Source organism: Ziziphus jujuba, chromosome 3 (assembly GCF_031755915.1).
Source record: "Ziziphus jujuba cultivar Dongzao chromosome 3, ASM3175591v1".
NCBI lineage: Eukaryota > Viridiplantae > Streptophyta > Magnoliopsida > Rosales > Rhamnaceae > Ziziphus > Ziziphus jujuba.
The window spans coordinates 195,786-218,671 of NC_083381.1; the positions used below are offsets into that span (position 1 = coordinate 195,786).

Here is a 22,886-nt window from a genome sequence, read left to right on the forward strand (position 1 = left end):
AGGATCGACATAAATTCAATCCTGTCTCTTTAGTTTCAAGTGTATCTTCTGTCTCCAAATTTTTTCAAAAAGAAATTCATTTATCATTCTTACTGTCTCATTTACACCCTGTTGAATTTCTTACCAATATTTTTCGCACTACCTCATAGAAGTATAATTGATATTTTCAAAACATAAAAGGGTCTCGTTTAAATAAGGAAAACCTCAAGGGGCATGAGAGAATTTATCCCTGTTTTCAAAAGAGTCCCTGTTAGAGAGAAGCTGTAGAGTCTTCTTCATCACAAACAAGTCTTCTCCAACACTTTTATCTGTTGACTTGGTTCCAATCATCTCACCGGCGACCCTCACTCAAGATCTCTCCTTTCTTCCTTCATAAAACGGAAAAGTCTTTTGCAGAGGTTTTTTTTTTTTGGGTGACATCAAAGTTAGACAGTTGAATAGTCATTGCTGATCGTCTACTGAGTCGTCCTACAACGAGTTAGGCCATAACTCAATGAGTTGGTGAGTTAGAATTGCCATCCATCTTTCATATTTTGTGAGCTCTGCTTTCATTAAATCATCGTTATTATTATTGTTATAATTGTAGTGCTTTTATACTCACAGAAACTAATCTGATTATCCTCTCAAAATTCAAATATTGCAAAAAAGGTAATTCTAACAAATTAACTCTCATTTATTCCTTTACCGTCTTTTACTACGCTTGCGTTACATTAAAAAAGGGGGAAAAAATGGATTGTTTCGATTATTTATATGATTTTTATTGTTTAAGTACATGTTGCCTATTTTCATTTCCTGTAATTCAAAAATATCATATAATATTTAAATGTCAAAAGGAGACGGGGCTTATAATAGGTAAGTATATTCATTCTCAAAGTTCAGCATATAGTTTTTAGCCAAGTTTATTCCTTCCAAAAAATAAAAAATAAAAAAAAAGGGTATAAAGAGCCTAGCAAAAAACATACACATTGAACGTGCTTCAAATTAAAAGTATAATCTTTTTGGAATGGAAGAATGAAAAAAATAATATAATTCTATGAATTATTGGTATGAATTAATCTTATTCAATAGAAAATTAAAAGCATTGTTTATAACCATTAGCGTTATTATTTATATATATATATATATATATTGATCATTTGCATTACTCTTGTTCACCCATAGTCCCCCTAAAGGGAAAGTTTGACTGAAAATGTGTTATGATTGTTCTGTCTTGCAGGTTACAGCACTCCGAAAACATGTTAGAATGAGAACCAAGAAAAAAGTAGAAATAGGTTCAAAGATTAAAGATAAATTCAGCTTGCCCTGTCCAAGAAAGTGAACAAGTCGTGGGGTGTAAAGAAAATTTGTTTCTCTTCATTTCCGAACATTCATGGAGTCTATCGTTCTTCAGTCAGGCCTTACAGCTGCTTTTTTGGAGGTTGTTCTTGATAAATTTACAAACTTTGCACAAAAAAGGTTTGGCCTGATTTTGGGTGTAGATGAAAAACTTAAGAACTTGGAAAGAACAATTGTTAAGATCCAAGCTTTGGTGGACGATTCAGAAATCGACCAACTTTCTAACAATGCAAGTGGGCTTTGGCTTCTAGATCTAAAAAGCGTTTTGAACGATGCAGAGTACTTGCTTGACGAAATAGCTCTGGAGCTTGAGAGATGGAACTATGATGATGGAAGGCTCAGCAGCACCAATCATGTGCGCCATATGGTATCGTCATCATTTCAGTTCAGTATTCCGTCTCAAATACAGGAAATGCAGAGAAAGCTTAATGCTTTGCTAGGTGAAATGCAAAGTTACTTCATGATGGATGTTTTGAAATTAAGGCGGGCCAAGGTTTTGAACATAAAACATTCCACTTCATTAGTCGATGAGTCATTTACTGTTGGAAGAGACAAGGACAAGGAGGAAATTTTAAGGCTATTAAGTAGTGGGCTTGTGGATGGGCAAACACCTTCAGTAATTTCAATAGAGGGTATCGGTGGTATTGGTAAGACAACGCTTGCTCAGCTTGTTTACAATGATGATGAAATAGCAAGGAATTTTGACTTGAGAATTTGGGTTTCTGTTTCTGTACAATATGATGTACTAAGGATTACAAAATCTATTTTTGAATATGTTACCAAGAAGATTATGCACTTTTCAGATCTGAATCACATCCAAATTGAACTTCAGAAAACCCTTCTGGGAAAAAGGTTTTTACTTGTCCTTGATAATATGTGGGATGAAAGTCCTAGTGATTGGGACATCTTACGACTACCTTTCAAGGTTGCTGCAATGGGGAGCAAGATTTTGGTGACCACTCGTAGTCAAAGAGTTTCGACAGTTTTAGGGAGTCGATTTGCTTACCATGTACAAATTTTGTCCGATGAAGATTGTTGGGAATTGATAAAAAAGATAGTACTCAAAAATAAAAGTATGCAGATCAATCAAAAGTTAGAGATAATTGGCTCAAAGATAGCAAAAAAGTGCAAAGGGTTACCGTTGGCTGCTAAGATGGTAGGAAATGTTCTCTGTTTCAAATCAGGGGAGCAATGGGAGGACATGTTAAAAGTTGAACTTCGGGACATGGCTGGGAATAGAAATGAAATCTATCCATCTCTAAAAGTAAGCTACGATGATTTGTCTGCTTGTCTGAAAAGATGCTTTGCTTATTGTTCCATTTTTCCTTATGATTTCGAGTTCATAGAGGATGATTTGGTCCAAATATGGATAGCTGAGGGGTTCATTAAAGCAGGAGGAACGAGAAATACTGAAGATGTTGGCCGAGACTATTTTGATGAGTTGTTGTGTAAGTCTTTCTTTCAACCTTCATCATCTAATACTCCCACCTATAAAATGCATGCACTGGTAAATGATTTGGCTCAACTGGTTTCAAGGGACTTATGCCTTCGAGTGGAGGATACAACATCGTGCTTGTCGCCTAAATGTACAAGTGTTTGCCATTTATCCTTACTTTGTCAAAATTTTCGGCCATCAGACTTGAGGACTTTTTATCGATACAAAAGCCTAAGCACATTCATGTCAACATCGCATATTGAAGAAGTTCCTTATGATTTCTTTTTGAATATAAGACGCTTAAGGGTATTGAATTTGAGTTCTACTGGAATGTATGAGCTTCCCGATTCAATTGAGAAACTAAAAGTTCTTCGTTACTTGAATGTCTCTTGTACCCGTATCAAGAAGTTGCCAGAATCAGTTGCTAATTTATATGCTCTTGAAACACTTAAGCTAAATAATTGTTTCAGACTTCTCCGATTACCCAAATACATGAAGAATCTAAGTAAGCTACGACATCTCGAGTTGGATGTAAAACGCCAAATCAGTTGTATGCCTTTTGGACTTGGGAAACTGACTAATCTACAAAGGCTTCAAGCTTTTATAGTTGGTAAAAATGAAGGGCATCGTATTGAAGAGCTGCAAAACATGAACAAGCTTTGCGGATCCATTAGCATCACGAATCTTGAGAATGTTGCAAATTATGGAGAGGCCAAAGCAGCAATGTTGGATAACAAGAAGTACTTGGACAAACTGGAATTAGAATGGTACACACATGAGACGAACCGAGTGCAAAGGTATGAAGAAGTTCTTGGAGGCCTTCAACCTCATTTTGGATTGAGAGAATTGCAGATAAAAAATTACGGAGGAATAATGTTTCCAAGTTGGTTAAGTGATGCATCATTTTGTAAACTTGAGACGATTGATATACAAAACAGCCTAAATTGCAGAATACTACCTGCTTTAGGTCAGCTTCCAATCCTCAAATCTATCTACATCGAGAAGATGCATGATTTGGAATCTATAGATTCTCATTTTTGTGGGTTGCATGGGGTAAGTTTTCCTTGTCTAGAGTCACTTACATTTCAAGACATGCCTAATCTACAGATTTGGAGTGGAATAGGTTACAATGTCATGCCCCAGCTCCGTCGGCTTACTGTTATAGATTGTCCTGAATTTCGCACTCTACCTTCACTTCACTGGCTTGCTTCTCTAAAATTTTTGGAGATCAATCGCTGTCCAATGCTTCAATCATTTCCAGATGAAGGACTGCCAACTTCTCTTGAGAATTTGATCATTATGGAATGTGATCTTCTAAAACTACGATGTGCTGTGGAAGAAGGTGAAGACTGGAGCAAGATCAAATTTATCCAAAGTGTAGAGATTGATGGTGAAAAGGTTCCAACAGAAGGGAATGGAAGCTACACAATCTAGTGTTTGCTGGTTTTTAACGTAATGGTTGTTTATTTGCTAATGTGGTTAATTTATATAACTTCCAATATAACTAGGAGTTTCAAATTTCAGTACTCATAACAGAACCAAACATATATATGGGTAAATTATTGTTATATTTTTATGTAATGCATCTAGGACTGGGGTAATTAATTATTTCCTAAACCAGCTAGCAAGCCATGTAAATATATAAATTTATGGGATCACAGGACATGAACTTTTGAAGATATTGCATGAATATTGTTGGTACTGAAATTTAGCCAACCTCTTTCATGGCTTTCTCATTGCTTTAATTAGATTTTATAACTTACTAGGGGTTAGCCTTCTTTTCGCCGTACTTGGAGGAGCAATTTATAAGCTTGATGAAGCAGATTACTATTCCCTTTTTTCAACCTACAATGCCCTTTTTTCAACCTCGTATTTTCTTTAGACTAGTTGCTATTGACTTTAGACATGTTCCTATTCATGGGCCCACTTGCCATTTTGACGTGGCTGGTGCCTTTGAAGATTTTGACCCATCCACAAACATAAATTCTCACGAAATCATTCAATGGAATTTAGGCCATTGATTGCTTCCTTTTTTTTTTTTTTTTTTTTTGGCCGTTGTATCAAGCGACAAAAACATACTCTCCAACTTTTTGGGCGGCCGTTGTATCAAGCGACAAAAACATACTCTCCAACTTTTTGGGCGGTCCTGTATGGATATTCAATAGGTGGTATGCAATTTTTTTATTTGATATACTATACAATAAGATATAGATTCTATATATTATATTTCAAAATATTCGTACCAAGTTAAGAACAAGAAAAATATTCAAACCAGGTTTTTTATATTCAAAATAAATTTTAACCAGTCCGTCAAGATTTAAGATCTTGGAATGTAAATTTAGCAGTTAGTCTAATAAATGGGCTTATCTTGAATCTGTGGTCATGCTTTATATTTAAGAGTTTATCATATGTGCTTGAAATAGTGATTTATATCAGGCAAAATTACTACACACTGCTTCAACTTTCAACCATTTTTCAATTTGCTCTCCAGACTTTTTTCTTTTCTTTTCATTTTTTTCATTTTTTTTTCAACTAATTTTCCACTAGACTATATAGCATAACGTCAAATTGCTCATCTAAAAAAGAAAAAAAAAAGTGTTACTTATTGGTAAATTAACCCTAGCATATATAACGTCAAAATTAACCATCTAAATTTAAATTTGTTAATTATATAAACATATTTGTGTAAATTATAACCTGCTTTGAGTTAATATTGAAAGGTAACACGAAAATTATTTTTTCAAAGTTGCAACTTATCCAATTTTTATGTATAAACATCTTTAGATACTCAATTTCATTAAATTTAAACAAAATATTTTAAAAGTGAGTAATTTGACTTTTTTTTAAAAATTGAATAAAAGAGATTTTAGCATCAGGTTTTGAACAAAGGATTTATGGATTTTCAATCAATGATTATTGTTATATAGATTTTTAGGGCATAACAACTTATTTAATAAAATTGATATGTGGTTTTAATCACAAAGATGGGTTTTTAACAAGTCATGTCGAAAAAGCCCCACGATTAAAAGCTTCAGTCACCATTAAAAAAATATTTGTGACCAAACATATTTTGTCATAAACCAACTCCGTAACTAGAAATTAAAACCAAAATACAACAATTAATCAACATGTTTTATGGTTACAACTTATTTTATAATCAAAGTATACTATTCACAACTTGCTTCATACGACTTTTATCCCAAAAAAAAAAAAAAAAAAAAAAAACACAATATGTCACAATTTCTTTATTATATTAGTGACTATTTAATGTGTGGTTGAATATGATTTGGGTGGTTTTTGTCTTTTTCACTTATATCTATTAAAATACGAGTGAAGATCTAATTATATATAAATAATTAACTCTTATTTTTTTGGTTTATTTTTTTTAAGACATAAGTTGTATTATGGTGTAATTTATATTTAAAGACTTAATTATCCATAATTAATAAAATATGGTACATATTTATAAATATTATATTTAAATTTATAAAGTTATTCAAATTTTAGCATCTGATTAACCAAAGTCCCTTCCTAATAATTAAAAAGAGAGAGAGAGAGAGAGAGAGAGAGGGATATGAGAGAGAGAAAGAGACAGAGAGAGGAATAATCCAGAGGAGAGAGAAAGAGAGAGACAGAGAGGAATACACCAGAGGAGAGAGAGAGAGAGAGAGAGAGAGAGAGAGAGAGAGGAATCAGCCAGAGAGGGAGGAGAGAGAAAGAGAGAGGCTTTGATGGAGGCGAGTTTAGATTTACAGGCTTGGGAAAGATAATTTTGGACTAAAAAAAATACGTAAGACATTTTTAGTTAAGATAAAAGCAAAAATTTCTAACTTTTTGGAATACATAAAAAAATCTTATATTACGTGTTTAGATGGAAAAATAAACAAAAATAAAATCAATTAAAAGAAGTTAAGTTAAGATACAAGTGAAAAAAAAAAAAAAGGATCTTTGACAACCATTTATACTATGATTAAAAGTTTATTACATATTAAAATTTATATAATTAATAATTATTATTTAATGTAGTATATATAATAATTTTAAAATTTTATCAATAAGTTGTTATAGTGTATGAACGAAATCCAAAGTTAATCAAACATAAGTTTCATTAATTATGAATCAAATTCACATAATCTATAATAAGAGAAATAAATTGCAAAACTCGGAATAAAAAAAAATTTACAATTCTACAAGTCCAATACAATGAACTAATTACAGAAAACTTCATGACCTAAATGTGAACTAATATATTTTTTCAAAAATAAATAAATAAATAAAATTAAAAACCAAAGGAAAAAAACACAGATAAAAGCTCTCCATGTCCAACTTCACAACCTACAAAACAAGCATGAAAATAATTAAAAAGGATGAAAATCCAAGAAAACTCTTACGGGTCAAATAGTCGACAGTATATTGGCATATACATGCAGGATGTCACAGTCCTATTGTTCTAGGTGTGCAACCGGGCCGTGCAGTGCTTATTCGCCCTCGTGGGTAGTAAGCCAACCATTAATTCTGTCGCAAGCAAATAACACACACGATATTAGTATTGTGCAAGCATCAAGGAAGCAATAAAATAAAGCATGTAATCACAATTGTTAAAAAAGGGTCAGCAAACAAGGCAACAACACAATTGAATGGAAATGCATTCATTTTATTCGATCTCAATGGAGAGAATAACAGAGAGGTTTACAAGCATACTATTAAGAGTTCTCATCTATGCCAGTGGTCTAGCCCAACAACTCACCGAATAGCCATCCCCTTCTAAAGAGCTTATTGAGCTATTTTGATTCCGATAGGAATATACATCAAACTATACGAGGAATCATAATGACACTATTTCTTACAATAGAAACTAAAAATTCAAGCAAATGACCATGGGCTTGACTAATGATCGTGGATGAACTTGGCTTGGTAATTATAGTCAAAATACGGAGGCCTGTGTAACTCTTACACAGGGCATGTGCATAAATAAATAGGCAACTAATAGCAGTGGGTAGAGTAATACTTGACAATGATGACGAGCACAGCCCCATTTGGTCCAATGAAGACAATTGTTACATATATAGTTTGATTTTAAAGCATAATTAATGATGTGGCAAATTGCTTACAGTACCAACTCCTATCCCAGCCAACCCAGCCTGTATGGAGTATGCAAAACATGTGAGGTTATGCACAATTGTTACCAAATTTAACAAGCAAGTATAACATCATTTTCTTCCTCTCCAATAACAAGTTTAGTATAGTAACAGACCATTAATCAAGTCATCGGGAGGTAATAATATACATGACAATAAAGAAGTAAATAAAGGAACTAGAAAACTAACATGAACATTTCAATTCATGAGTATAACCTCTATAATTGGTGTATTTAGAATCCCCTTAGGGATATTTCTCCAAAAACTCTTTTAGGCGTCTATATAGGATGGATGATAAAAGCAAACTCTCAGACAAATTTATATGTTTCATAGTGCCTTTGAAGAATGTAGAAAATTATAATTCAATTAGTCTAACCTATAGGCATCTTCATATTCCCCAACTTGCATGTGCAAAAAATAGAGCATAATAGCAAAAAAGAGCAGAGGTTAAAAATAAAATCTATCATATCTTCCAATCAAAAATAAAATCTATCATATCTTCCAATCTTTTCACCCATCAAAAAAACTATAGGATCAGCAAATACTTTCTCATCAGATGCAGAGTTCAAAGCCTCCCTCATAGTCTCATTTGTGATATAATTATGAGTTTCCAAAAAAATGTATGTTATTGGTTTTCTAGCTTGAGATATTACTGTTGTGCCTACATAATGTTAGGTTTCTTGGCTAAAATCTAAATCACCATGTTAGCTTAAGGAGAAATCAATTACATAGACAAAAATTCTTATTTGTGTTAAAAAGGCACATGCCATAGGATCAGGACACGAGGGAGTACCAGCTGGGACAGTGTATTATTGAAACTTAATTCAATACTAATCTAACTTACAACAGAAATAAAGAAAGAAAAACACACAAATTTATGAGGTTTGGTTCAGAATTGACCTACATCCTAAAACTCCATCCAAGAAATTCTTGCACTATAAACAAAGATCGATATACTATTTAAGCAATTCCTCTTGGTTTATACATATTCTCTAAACCTAGAAACCCCTTTTACAACTTCTAAGTTTAGATATTTTACAAATCACTCACCCAGAATAATTCTAATTAGTACCAAGAGAAAGATAAAAACACCTAATAAGAGGTTACAGGAAGAAAGGGAAAAATGAGAAGAAGAATGGCCCTTGATTGAAAAATAGAAGATTCTGTTGCAGTCCCTCTGTTTCTACAATCGTGTTTCTTTTATAAGCCTCCAACATATAAAACTAATTCTTTCTGAGTCAGCTTTCTTGCCAAGTCAATTTTCTTGGTGGGTTAGCTTTAAAACAGATTGAATAGCATTGTTTGATGAATGAGGCTTATATATATATATATACATATAGTAGCTTCTGACCTTGACTTTAGTCTTTTATTTCAATCACCACTATAGCACGTAACAATGGAAAATGCTTCAATGCAAATTCCCTCTAACACATATACCTTAGGTATGTTTTATGCAAAACAACATATCCAAATCTAGGAACAACCTACTAAAAAAATTAAGATAAACTAGGACACATAGGTAAATGTTCCACAAATAATCAAATGACAAAATAAAGTAGTTATAACGTCAACGGCTAACCAAAAAATTATATATAAAAAAAAAAGAGACACATAATTCATGTTTCTTATATTGATTCTTAATAACAAATTACGAATAACATTTTTAATTACAAGCACTAAGCATATTATATAGTTGTATTTTTTATAAGAAAGTTGGAAGTAGAAAATCTAATAGAGTTATGATCATAAACATGGGAGGAATGCAGTAAGTATGTGTTAGATTTGTAATGATTAAGTATGTTTTAGATTTGTAATGATTTAAAATAACAAGTGCTATATTCTGAATCTCATTAATGTTGTAAGGTGATTAAAAATAACAAGTGTTGTGTTCTGCATCTCACTAATGTTGTACTTCTTAATTACAGCTCTTCGTTCCTCTAATGATTATAGCTTCATATTTGGTTTGGTTGTTGGAACATCTAAACTCAAGTTGAAATGCAAATTGAGTTTTCGAACATTGGAGATTTTATCACGATTCCGATTCTCACTATGCCAAATCTTGAGTACTTAACCCATCAAAACTAACTTCCATGGGCTGAGAGAAATATAAGTTATCTCAATAGTATCCAATTCCCTTTCGACATTTATACAAGGATGGTCAGCTAAGAAAGCAGCCAAAACTTGCCCCTTAACAGCTTCTGATATCGAAAAAGAAGTCAAATAATAACATTGTCCATCTACCGATCCCTCCTCTTATAATTGTTCTCGAGAGTATATACTTTATCAAGCCAGTTTTTGAAACGATAAAGACCACAATTGTCTCAACTTGTTAGTAGCAAAATATAGTGCCATACATAGCTTTTAAATTGGAGAATAATTCAACTTGTTTGGATTCAGCGTTCTGCTTAGGTAGTAAACAAACATGTCTTTTCCAAACTCATTGTCTTGGGCTAGTAAACTCTCAACAAAATTCTCTATGGCTGAAGTGTACAACTTAAGTGGCTTATTCTTTCTTGGTGGCATTAAGGCCAGTGGCTTTATCGAGCACTCCTTTGTTTGATTAAATACTTCTTGATGTTCATTATCCCATTTAAACTCATTTTGATCCTTAAGTTTAAGTAAAAACGAATTAGGTTGAATTTTCTAAAAGAATTTAAAGAAGGATAGTGAATGAGATTAATCTATCTAGATTTGAAGGAAAGCCATTGGAAATATTAATTAATTCAATACTTAAAGAATCCAAGTAGGTCAGCTAATTGAAAAACTCGGCTGAGGGAAATTAATTATATCTTCTTTGACAATAGTTGTATAAGAAAGGTCAAGATGATATATGGATGATATGAAGACATGGTTTTTATTAGCCAACTATTTTATGCCACTGCATCAACTATGCCAAAGGATATCAACTTTATCTAAAGCATGGCTTAATCTAGCATATCATAGTCATATATCTCAATCCTATAACTAAGCCCTAACCTTTTCGAATATGGACTATAGGCTCAATTGGTGAAGTGTATGCATTTTCAATCAAGAAACATACATTTATAGTCATGGCTATGAATTACTTTATAAAATAGATTGAAGCAAAGCCTAGTCAATTAATCAAGCTAATATGATCAAGTTTTTAAAGGAAGATAGTATTCATAGGTTTGGCCTTCTCTATAATTAATTAAGACTAGTCGGGAAACTGTGTTTAATGATGATGCAATCCAATAATTTGCCAAAGAAAGTGGATTTAAGCTTACACACTTAACCCAATACTTTGCATAGTCTAATGGTCAGGCAAAGTCATAAAGTTCTTAAAGGAATTTTAAAGAAGATGATACAAGACAATCCAAGAGGTTGACACAATATACTTTTAGAAACTCTATGAGCATACTGGACATCAAAGAGATCAGGTACATGTGCTACACCTTTTGCTTTAACTTATAGTCATGATATTATTCTCGTAATGGAAGTACATGTCAAATTATTAAAGTTTGCATAGCAATGTAACCTCAGTCTAGTTGACTACACTCAAGCCATTATACAAGAACTTAAAGAATTAGATGAAGAATGTAGTAGCTCGGCCTTATAATAAATGGATAAAATTCAAGGATTTTGGAGAAAGAGACCTAGTTTGGAAAGTGATTTTACCTTTTAGCTCTAAGGACCCTAAATTTGGCAGGTGATCTCCTAATTGGGAAAGAGTATTTATCATTTTTGATTGTTGGATATGGGACAAACCAGCTTCAAGATATTAATGACTAATGACACTCAAATCCTATTAATGGTTGATTGTTAAAGAGATATTATCATTCAATCTAGGAATCAATTAGAAAGGAATAGCAAAAATAATAATTTTGAAATTAGGTTGGAATAGCTATTTGTAAATGCAGGCTAGCCAAACCCTATTTTTATTATTTTTGAATTAATAACATTAGGACGCTATAATATTAGCATACCATTTATCCTTTTTATTTTGAGCAAATTTCACCTACACTTTTTTTAGTTTTGGTATTATTTCACTTAGACCCTATACTTTTGAAAAATCACCATTAATATCCTTTAGTTTTATATATCTATCAAATCAAACACATTTATCTATTTTTATTAGTTAATCTTAACAGTTAAAGGCCAAAATGGAGTTAAAAATCTATACTTTTTGATCGAATAATATAGAAAAATTCAATTTTGGCCTTTAATTATTGAAATTAATTGGTAAAAATTGCAAAAACTAGCAGATTAGTCCTTTTGATAATTTTAGAAAACTAAAGAGAAGAAAATAATGATGATTTTTCGTAAGCATCAAAAGCTAGATTGAAAGGGGGTGTAAATGAAAATTTCCCTTTTATTTTGTTATCTTCATAAATTTTGAATTAAGGAAATAAAAGAAATAAGATTCACATAATTTAAATTAAAAGGTATGTTGGCCTAAAGGCCACTATAAATAGTTCGGCTAATAGTTATTGTCTTTAAAACATAAATGAATAAACTAAAGAAATGGAGCTAAGCTTGAGTTAAATGAAATCTAGTTTGTCTGATCTATGAGAGGATTTTATTACCAAGTTTCTTTTTCTTTCCAATTTCCATAAACTCTTCCTCAGCTTAGGCAGGTATATCTTTTGTGGCCAAAGTTTGGACAAGCATGCTTTTATTCGACTTAACTTGTGTCCCAAAATTTTCTTCTTGGTCTGAGCGCAAATATTTTATGGTCCCGAGTCATGAGTCTTTTGCTCAAATTTTGAGTGTTTGCAAAGTTGATTGTTTAGCTTGATATTTCAATCAAGCTAACCAACTTTTGATGTGCTTCAATATCATATGAAGTTGAAAGATATGACTCAACATCTCATTCAAAAAAGTTCTAAGACTTATGAAAAACATATCGAAGATTATATATAAGTACCCTAGCTTCTATCAAATCATTGAATGCTTGAGAAAACTTATCTCAAACATTAGCATCAACAATAAAGTGAAAATCCTTGTTAATAAAGTCACATAAAAATTCTTTGTTTTTACCAACTTTACCTAATAATGTCTCCAAATTAGGCTAGGGAGAGTCAACACAAGGTAATTTAAGAGAGAAGTCAAGAAAATCACCAACATCGATATACAAATCATGGTTATTTTTAGTTTGCTGATGGGAAGATAAACTAGTTAAGTGATGTGGTAAAGTTGCCTACAATAAATAAATTATATTAGGAGCCTAGAAAACGTCCATACCTTTTAATTTCAATAAATGTTGGATTATTTTACCTTAACATCAGTAGCGTGAATGATTTCATAATGAGTATTTGCTTGATAAATCTTCTTTAAGGATATTTGAGTTCATTACAATTATAAGCTGAATTAGTAATGACTAGGTAAGATGGTTGATTTCAATTATCTCAATGATCTCGATAATTAATGCATCATCAAGTTGTCCAGCTGAAGCATCATTTGGTTGAACGATCCCTTTATCATGCCAAAAAGTGATTGAAATGTTTGACTCTGAAGTAGAGAGAAGATGAGGTTTCTTCTGTATATTACTAAGTCAACGACATAATGCAAATGAAGGTTAAAATAAAAATAGGGTAAATTACATCCTCCTCCCTTGAGGTTTAGGAAAAATAAAAATACGTTATGAGGTTAGAGAATGTTGTGATCCTTTGATTACAAAATAACACATAAAACTAACACAAAAACAAAGAGAGACAAAAAAACACAAAAATTGAGAAGAAAAATATGTATTATTTGCTATGAAATTTATACACAAAAAGACTTCTCTAAAACTCTCTCTTGGGGTCTCAAAAACCTGTGTTATCTCTAAGGTGTGTTATGTATGATGCACGACTAAAATTAAGCATCCATTTCTAATGCTCTTTAGGGTTGAAAAAACCTTAATGGACCGGGCTTTAGGAGAAAAGTGCTGGACCCCCACAATTCTCCTCCTCCAACCACATTTCAAAAACTCAATGGTCATCCACCATCTAAACCAGCTATGTTTCTACACAGTCTCAACTTCTCTGGTGTGACAACATTTGTAAGCATATTTGCTGGATTCTCTTTTGTGTGAATCTTCACCAACTTGAACAATTTATGCTCAGTCACATCGCATATCCAATGATAATGGATATCAATATGCTTTGCTCAACAATGATACAATGAGTTCTTGTTCAAATCCATAGCATTCTGGCTGTCACAATGTATCTTTTAGTCCTTCTACTTGATGCTCAGTTTATGGAGTAAATGCTTTAACCACATCATCTCTTTACCGGCTTCTGTTGCAACAATGTATTATGCTTCTATCGTGGATAAAGCTACACAATTTTTCAAACATGACTGTCATGACACAGCTCCTCCAGCAAAAGTGTAAATATAACTTAAAGTAGATTTCCTGCTATCAAGATCTTCTGCCATATCTGCATCTGTATATCCATGTAGAACTGGATCACCTCCTCCTTTTTAGGATTTGAAAGAAATCTGCTCATGGTACCAACTATATGAGCAATGTCCAGTCTAGTACACACCATTGCATACATTAGACTTCCCACCACTGAAGAATAAGACTCTGAAGCCATCTTCTCTATCTCTCCTTTGGATAAGGGGCACGATCTCTTACTCAACTTGAAATGGTTTGCTTATGGAATGCTGACTGGTTTGGCATTCTCCATGCCAAATCTCTTTATCACTCATTCAACATACTTCTCTTAAGATAACCATAACTTATGATTCTTCTTATCTCAAGCTATTTGCATTCCTAAAATCTGTTGAACTGGTCCCAAATCCTTCATATCAAATGACTCGGAAAGTTCCATCTTTAGCTGGCTAAGTTTTATTGCATCTTATCCAACGATCAACATGTTGTCGACATACAACAAAAGTGCAATGAATTTTCCATCTGGAAATTTTTGAATATAAAGACACTTGTCTGCATCCGTCTTTTGTATCCTTGACTCACCATAAAAGAGTCAAACTTTTTGTACCACTGCGTAGGTGCTTGCTTGAGGCCATACAAGCTCTTCTTTAGTTTGTAAACGAGGTTCTCTTTCATTGAAACCTCAAAACATTTTGGCTACTCCATATAAATCTCCTCATGTAAATCACCATGAAGGAATGTTGTTTTCACATCCATCTCTTCAAGCTCTAGGTCTAGATAGGCTACTAAACAGAGAATAACTCGTATCGAAGTCATCTTTACCACTAGTGAGAAATCTCATCAAAATCAATTTCTTTCTTCTCAAGGAAACCTTTGACGACCAATCAAGCTTTGTGCTTCACCATACGTTTGCTGCCATCTTTCTTGAGCATGAATACCCATTTGTTCTTCAGTACCTTCTTTCCCTTTGGAAGCTTAACCAACTTATAGGTATGGTTCTTCTACAAAGACTCCATCTTATCTTGCATTGCATGTAGCCAATTTTCTTTGCCTTGATGAGAATTATCTTCTTGGAAATTCTCTAGCTCCCCCTCTTGAATAAGCATAATATATTGAAATTTTGGATATCTCTTTGATGGAATACAACCTCATTCAGATCTTCGAAGAGGTGTACCATCATTTAACTGTTGTAATGGTCCTGCAGCTGCTGGGTGTTTGAGCATCTCCTTGCTCAATATCCTCTTCTCTCTTCTGTTCTGCTCATGGTAATTCTTTATGCACCTCGTCATCATGTGTGGCGGGTTATGCTGGTGCAGGATCAGGAACAAAATCATGGGTACTGGTACTAGAATATTTCAACTACTTCTCAATGTCTTCTATAGTCTGGTTTTCTTGGAATACTACAACCATGCTTCTGATAACCTTCTTTGCTTTTGGAAACCATAATCTGTATTTAACTTCTTCGTCTCCATATCCAATAAAGATGCATGGACTAGTCCTTGCGTCAAGCTTCTGTCTAAGCTCTTTGGATACATGTGTAAAGGCTAAACATCCAAATACTCTTAAATGAAAGTATGAGGGATTCTTACCAGACCACACTTTTTTTGAAAATTCAAAATTTAATGGTACTTATGGCGATCTGTTAATCAAATAGCAGGTGACATGAACAGCTTTTCCCTAGAATGACTTTGTTAGCTTAGCCATACTGATCATATTTCTAACCTTCTCCATACTTGTCTAGTTCATTTTCTCAGTTACACCATTATGTTGTGGGGTGTGAGGGATCATCTTCTCATGCTGAATGCCTTGTTCTCTAAAGTAGGCATTAAATTCTCGAGTAGTATACTCACCTCCATTGTCTGAGCGAAGACACTTCAGCGTCTTTCTTGTTTCACACTCTACCATGGCATGAAACTTTTTGAATTGATCTAAAATTTGATCTTTCATCTTTAGAAAATAAACCCACACCTTTCGAGAATCATCATCTATAAAGGTCAGGAAATATCTATTGCTCCCTAGAGATTCCTCTTCCAAAGGTCCACAAACATCATAATGCACTAGACTATGCAGTTCTGATCTTCTGGTTAAAGAGGATTTAAATGAGACTCTGTGTTGCTTACCATACAAACAATGATTATAAGGATCTAGCACAGCATCCTTGGAAATATTGATAAGCTTTTTATTCATCAAGATAGATAATCTTTTCTCACTCATGTAACCGAGTCTTTAGTGCCATAGATTTTGAGATACCTCTCGAATGGTAATGTTAAGGCTATTTGCACAAATTTTCACATGAGTCTAGTAAAGTGCTCCACAAATATGTCCTCGAGCGACAACCATAGCTCCTTTTGTCATTTTCCATGTACCATTATAAAAGTGGTTGTCGAAGCCTTCCTTATCAAAGGCTATTCCTGAAAGCAGATTGAGCCAAAGGTCTGGAACATGTCGGACATTCTTCGAAATAATTATATGTCCAACGTTGATCTTTATCTGTACATCACCGGTTCCAATGATCTTAGCGAAACTGTCATTTTCCATCTTCACTGTGCCAAAGTCTCCTGCTTTATATGTTTTGAAAAACTCTATGTGTGGAGTAATGTGGTAGGATGCTGTAGTACCAACTACCCACTCGACTTCTTGGCTTGAAGTGTGAAGGCATGATTCTTCATGTGTGGAACAATATACCACTTCTCCTCTGACAGTGACTAAAGTTTTACCATCTTTCTTTAACAGATTGCTTTTTTGTCTTTCTCTCGTAGCATCTTCCGACAGTACTTCTTCAAGTGTTCTTCTTGGCCACAATAATGACACTTATATGCTGGCTTTCTTCCATCTGTGGATCTACCTCTGCTCTGGCTCCTGCCTCTCCCCCTATTATGAGTACCTTCTTGCTGTCTCTCCATTTTCTTTGTGATAAGGGCATATGTTTGATCATTGCTAATGCCCTTTCTCCTGACCTTCTCATTAAATGGGGCATCTGTCACCATAGCCATGGTAAGTTTGTCGTTAGGGGCTAAATTGTTGAGAGAGACTGCTAGTGTCTCCTAGTTGTCTGGAAGAGAGCTCGTAAGTAAAAGTGCTTGTTCCTCATCCCTTAGTTGTAACTCCACCGCAGACAATTGGTTTACCAAGCTCTGAAGCATACTGGTATGCTCGACTACAGAAGTTCCATTCTTCAACTTCAAATTCACCAAACGCCTCATCAACAAGGCTTTATTCTGAGCAGTCTTGGCTTGGTATATGTCCTCCAATTTCTTTCAAAGGGTGTATGCATTTATCTCCTATGCAACATGATGGAAGACACTATGGTCAATCTATTGTCAGATTTGACCAGTCGTTTTTCTGCTCATCTTCTTCCATTCTGCTTCTTTGGTGGGATAAGGATTCATTCCTTCAACATCCAAGGGGACAAATAAGTCCTTGTAATTTATAAGATCTTCCACTCGATGTCTCCAAAGTGCATAGTTGGTGGCAATAGGCTTGATCATAGCTCCCGAGTATGACTCGTCTATTGATATCTTGTCCTGCAAAAAATTGGAGCTAAGTTTGGTAAAAAGTCCACAAATGTGTTTGAAAGGTCAAAAACATTCAGTTTGTTTCCTTTTGGGTTAAAATCTGAATCTCCACAAGTTAGGGTCAAAGTACAGTTTCCAAAAGTTCTAGGTGAAGCTGCAAATATCAAAACTTCTAGGACAACCTGTAAATACCAGATCAAAATGACTGGCGGTAGATGATGTGGTAGATACTAGGTCAAAGTACATGGTAGATGACATGTCAGGGTGATGCAGCACGGCTCGGCTCAGGGACTGGGTTTGCAGAGCGACTGGTAGCTCAGCTTGGCTTGGGGGCACAGCTTATGGCCCGACTAGGCTTGGAGGGGGCATGGACAGTGCGTGTGCATTGAGCGACACGTGAAAACTTGCATAAAAATTTGACCCGTGCATGTGGCTCAACGGGATCTACCTCCTGGTATGCTTAAATCATTTGTTTGAGCTTTTGGACGGTGAACCCTATTTCTAAACCAGGCTTTGATACCACTTGTTGTGATCCTTTGATCATGAAAAAACACACAAAACAAACACAAAAACAAAGAGAGACAAAAAAGCACAAAAATTGAGAAGAAAAAGAAGTATTATTTGCTATGAAATTTATATACAAAAAAACTTCTCTAAAACTCTCTCTTTGAGTCTGAAAAGCCTGTGTTATCTTTATTATGTATTATGTATGATATAAGATTGAAATTCAGCATCTATTTATAATGCTCTCCAGGGTTTAAAAAACCCTAATGGGTCGGGTTTTAGGAGAAAAGGGCTGGACCCCCACATAGAATTGTAAGTACCTCCCCTACTGTTATTTTTTTATTGTTAAAACTAACAGACGAGGGGCATTTTGATCTTTTTACAATATCAAAAAATTGATCCAAACTAATTTACATTATTTTTTCTCATTATTATATAAATATTTATGTATTTCTCTCTCCTCATGTTTCTTCTTTCTTCTCCTTCCTCTAATCTTTGCTTCATACTTTGTGATTTCCATTTCTTTCTTCACCAACACTTCTTCTTTCAAGTACAAAAAAAAAAATAAAAAAAATAAATTAAAATTCCTTCATCTACTAACCAAAACACAAGAAAAGAAAAAAGAAAAAAAAAATAGCTACTAGCTTTGATTTTGGTGATTGTTGATCCTCCATTATTGATTAAATTATGCTCTCTCTCTCTCTCAAACAAAGCAAACTAAAGGAGATAATTAACATAACCATAAGCAAACATATATTTTAACAAAAATACAAAATGCATAACCATTAGACCTTGGACAAACAATTATAGCCAATTACCTAAAAAAAATATAAAAAAAATTTCCAATACTGCTTCCAAATGTAGAATATATATCATTCACTTCTTTTGTCTTTGACTATTTTTCTTTTTCCTTTTTTTTTTTTTGTTTTTTTTTTTTGGTAAATCTCTTGTCCTTGACCAATTAGTTGAAAATTTTGATTTGGATATACACTGGTAAATATGTGAAAACTCAAGAAAGTTTTTTTTAAACAAATAAAATAAAGTAAAAAATTGTAAAAAGTGGCACATACTTGATTTCACCAATCTCATCCATGAAAAAGAAAAAAAGCATTTAATTTTAGTGTCTATTTGGTAGAGCTTTTTTTTTAGGTTAAAAGCTCTACTTAAAGGCCAAAAACTCTTTTGTTAAAAAATAAAGATGTTTGGCAAGAGTCAATAAGCACTTGTTGACCAAAAAACAGCATTTTTTAAATTGTTTTAGAGAAGCTTAAATTTTGTGTTTTTCTAAAAAACTTTTTTTTTTAAACTTATATGGAAACCAAATAAACATTTAATGAAGCTTAATGAGCATTTAATGTAGCTTTTTTATTTACAACCAAACACATATTATCTTTTTAATACAAATTATTTTTTAAAAAGATCTATTATACAAAATTCTACAGGCTCAAGTTCTACTTTCATCAGCTATACCAAATAGACCTTTAATCTATTTTACTTTAAAGCTTTTGATCCACACATGTTTCACATATGCAGCAAGTGATCCACAAATAAAAATCCATTTAATTTTGAATTTGCACACTATTTAAAAATCCACCACGTAGCAAAAAAGTAAAAGCTCATTCAATTCTTTAATTAATATTTCCTAAATCACTAAAATGTCCCACACCCTAATTAAGTAAAAATATTCCACATAATAATTGATTTTTGTCCTCTACTATTATTCATGAACAAGAAACTCCCATACAACATTTGGACTTTCCTTTCTTTCGACCAAAAATAAATTTTCCCACACAATAAATGATAAATATCTTATCCATTCATTTTACTCAAGTAACAAACACCTATCACACTTTATGTATATATATGACCGAATAATTTGAGGTTAATGGTCCAAAAATTTCTTCTAATTGGGTTGAAGTTACTTTGAAATCATGGTCATTATAATTTTAATTTTCCTTTGATTGGCGTTATGATATTTTTTTTCTTAATTTAAAATCTTAATTCCTCCACTAAACCAAAAATTTTCCTTTAGGTCAACCATTTGTATTAACAACCCAAAAGCCTTCTTCCTATATGACCAAAATCTACTATAAGGTGAACATTTTAATGTCCATGGCCAAGAATTTCATCCTTCAGACCAATATTTTGGCCAAAGAATTTGCAAAGAACTCATTAATAGATATTTTTGCAGATCATGGCTCCTAAAACTTCTCAAAAAAATTCAAAAATTCTAAACAAATGAAGATTATCTTCAAACCTAATTGGCCTAGGTCTTTTGCAGATGACATGAAGCTTGCAATTATCAATTCTCTTGAAGATATATCCAACTAACCTTTAACTCTTAGCGGTAAAGAAAAAAGAGAATATTTTCTTGGTCCAAGATTATTGAAGACTATCTCAAATGAACTCAAATCTATTTACAACGTGATGAAAATCTGCTCATGCCCGCACAACCGACAACCTGCTGGGGTGTTAACCCGATACGGATGAAGACTGGGCCAATCACTAAAGCTTAAGCCAAGAGATTTAAGGATAAACTGGATGATTTTATACAGGGAGTAATTAATTCTTAAAAGGCTTGTCAATACCTAAAGATACAAAGTGACGCGAATCCACCCGAGACTGCTCGACCAACAACCCGCTGGGGTGCTGACCCAATACAAATGAAGGTGGGACCGATCACTAGGGCCCAAGCCAAGAGGTTCAAGGACAATATTGCTGTCTTCATACAAGGAATAAGTCATAGCCAAGAGGGGTTGGCCACATCTAAAGAACCAAGGCCTGTTTTACTCATACAAGCAATAGAAGCCAAAACAGGGCCGGGTGACGTTTTTGGTGCTAATAAGGAGGCCGGGTTGTATGAATTGGAAGCCCATCTTTATGGGATCAATTCATATGGAGGATGAGTCATAGAAACCAGCCAAAGCAGCTTCAAAGCCGACCAACAAGGTGGTTTGCGCACAAGGAGAAGGAAAGGGCCGGATTTGCTGTATTCTCCGCGGGTTTTACTGTATTTTACTGTATTGACCTTTTTTCATACTTCCAAGCAAGGGCAACGTGGGGAACTTCACAATAAGCTTATTTGGCATCCTACAAAGCATATTGAAGCTGATTTGGAGATCAATTTGGTCAAAGAATAGTCAAAGTCAAATTAGTCAAAAAGCTAGTATTTTAGTTTCCTAATTTTATTCTACTTTTTGTTTTAGGAAACTACCTTTACTTTTTAAGTTTTATTTTCTGGATAAATAAGTTTAGGAAAGTTTTTATTTTATTATTTTCATTGTAAATTAATTAATTCCTAAATTCAAAATAAAGGAATTAATTAATCCAAATTAGTTTAGGATTAGGAAAGTTTCGGCCAAGGTAGGATTCTCCATTGTGTGGCCGGTTTTTCCTAGGGTTTTTAGGGTTTATGTTGTTTCTTTCAAAGCCTATTTAAAGGCTTATTTTTCATTAATAAGAAAACTTTAAAACTTTAAACTTTGATTTGATTAAGAAAATACTTGTGAGATTAATTATCTCTTTGTTCTTTGAGAACACCTAAAACACCATTAGAGAATTGGTTGTTTTAGCTTGACTTATCAATAGGTTTTCCATCCCCTATTGTGGCGTCTACATTATACCAAGGTTTCTAACCACAGGTTGGTTAGGGGTTGAGGTCCATTCCATTAGAACTTGAACTTAATTAAAGATCCGGGCTAATATAATACGGGTTTAGGAGCAGGTCGTCCTAGGTTCGTATCATTTGGTATCAGAGCTAAGTTTTGTTCAGGTTTGATCTATCTTTATTTGCTTTATTTGTTTTTGTGTTATTCTGCAATTTTAGCATTAGGTTAAGGTTGCATCTGTTCCATACACGTTCAGCATATCTTTAAAAAAAAAAAATAAAAAAAATTCATTCCTAGTTGAATTAGGTTTCCTAGTTTTATCGTATTTTTGTTTCCTAATTTGTTGGTTGTCTTTTATCATTGTTCTTGATAATTTTGGTTTTTGTTGATTTTTCTTTGCTGTTTTAGTCTTAAATATTTGCATTCATATATTCAAAAAAAAAAAAAAAAAAAACAGGAAAAAAAAAAAGTTTGCGGCAACATTTAAAAAAAAAAAAACTGCACATTTTGTTTATTTGGAGGTCACGGGTTTGGTGTTTGTTTTGGAGTTGGAATTGCAATTTTGGTAATTATTCTTGCTACTGCAGTTGTTTATGTTCTGTGAGTGAAAAAAAAAAAAAAAAAAAAAGGTAAAGCCGAATATAAAAAAAAAAAAAAAATTTTTAAAAAAAAAAAAGAAGAAAAAATATTTCGGTTTGTTGGAGTTTGATTTGTTCGCTGGAAATTTGTTGGAGCTGCTGGTTTTTTATTATTTATTCAATATTTGAGTTGCTGGAGAATTATTTTTTGCTGCTGGATATTTGGATTTTGGGTGCTTAAATTTTTTGGATTAAAATTAGTTAAAGGAATTGATACAAAACTTGAATTACAAGAACAACAACCAACAGTTTTCTTTATTTTTGTTCTCTTTGATTCTTGTTCGTATTTGAATTTCTTTTTCTGGAATTTTATTCTTGAACTCATAATCTACTACCATCTGGTGCAGTTTTCAAAAATTCCAACGTTTTCCCATTA

General features: G+C 33.2%; 1 protein-coding gene across 3 annotated transcripts; it reads left to right on the forward strand.

The window, feature by feature from the left end:
- The first annotated feature begins 92 nt into the window (after positions 1-92).
- Positions 93-4,451, forward strand: LOC107421780 (putative disease resistance RPP13-like protein 1). 3 transcript variants are annotated; one of them, XM_016031094.4, is made up of 3 exons: positions 93-501; positions 587-648; positions 1,217-4,451. In XM_016031094.4, exon 3 carries the CDS (start codon positions 1,370-1,372, stop codon positions 4,202-4,204), a length of 2,835 nt encoding a protein of 944 aa, XP_015886580.3. In that variant the 5' UTR covers positions 93-501; positions 587-648; positions 1,217-1,369; the 3' UTR covers positions 4,205-4,451. The 3 variants fall into 3 exon arrangements, with proteins under 3 accessions (XP_015886580.3, XP_015886579.3, XP_015886581.3); XM_016031093.4 differs by having other exon boundaries at positions 604-648; XM_016031095.4 differs by lacking the exon at positions 587-648.
- Positions 4,452-22,886: the final 18,435 nt, after the last annotated feature.

Coding starts and splice junctions, on each gene's coding strand:
- LOC107421780 (XM_016031094.4), top strand. CDS start 1,370: ATGGAGTCTATCGTTCTTCAGTCAGGCCTTACAGCTGCTTTTTTGGAG.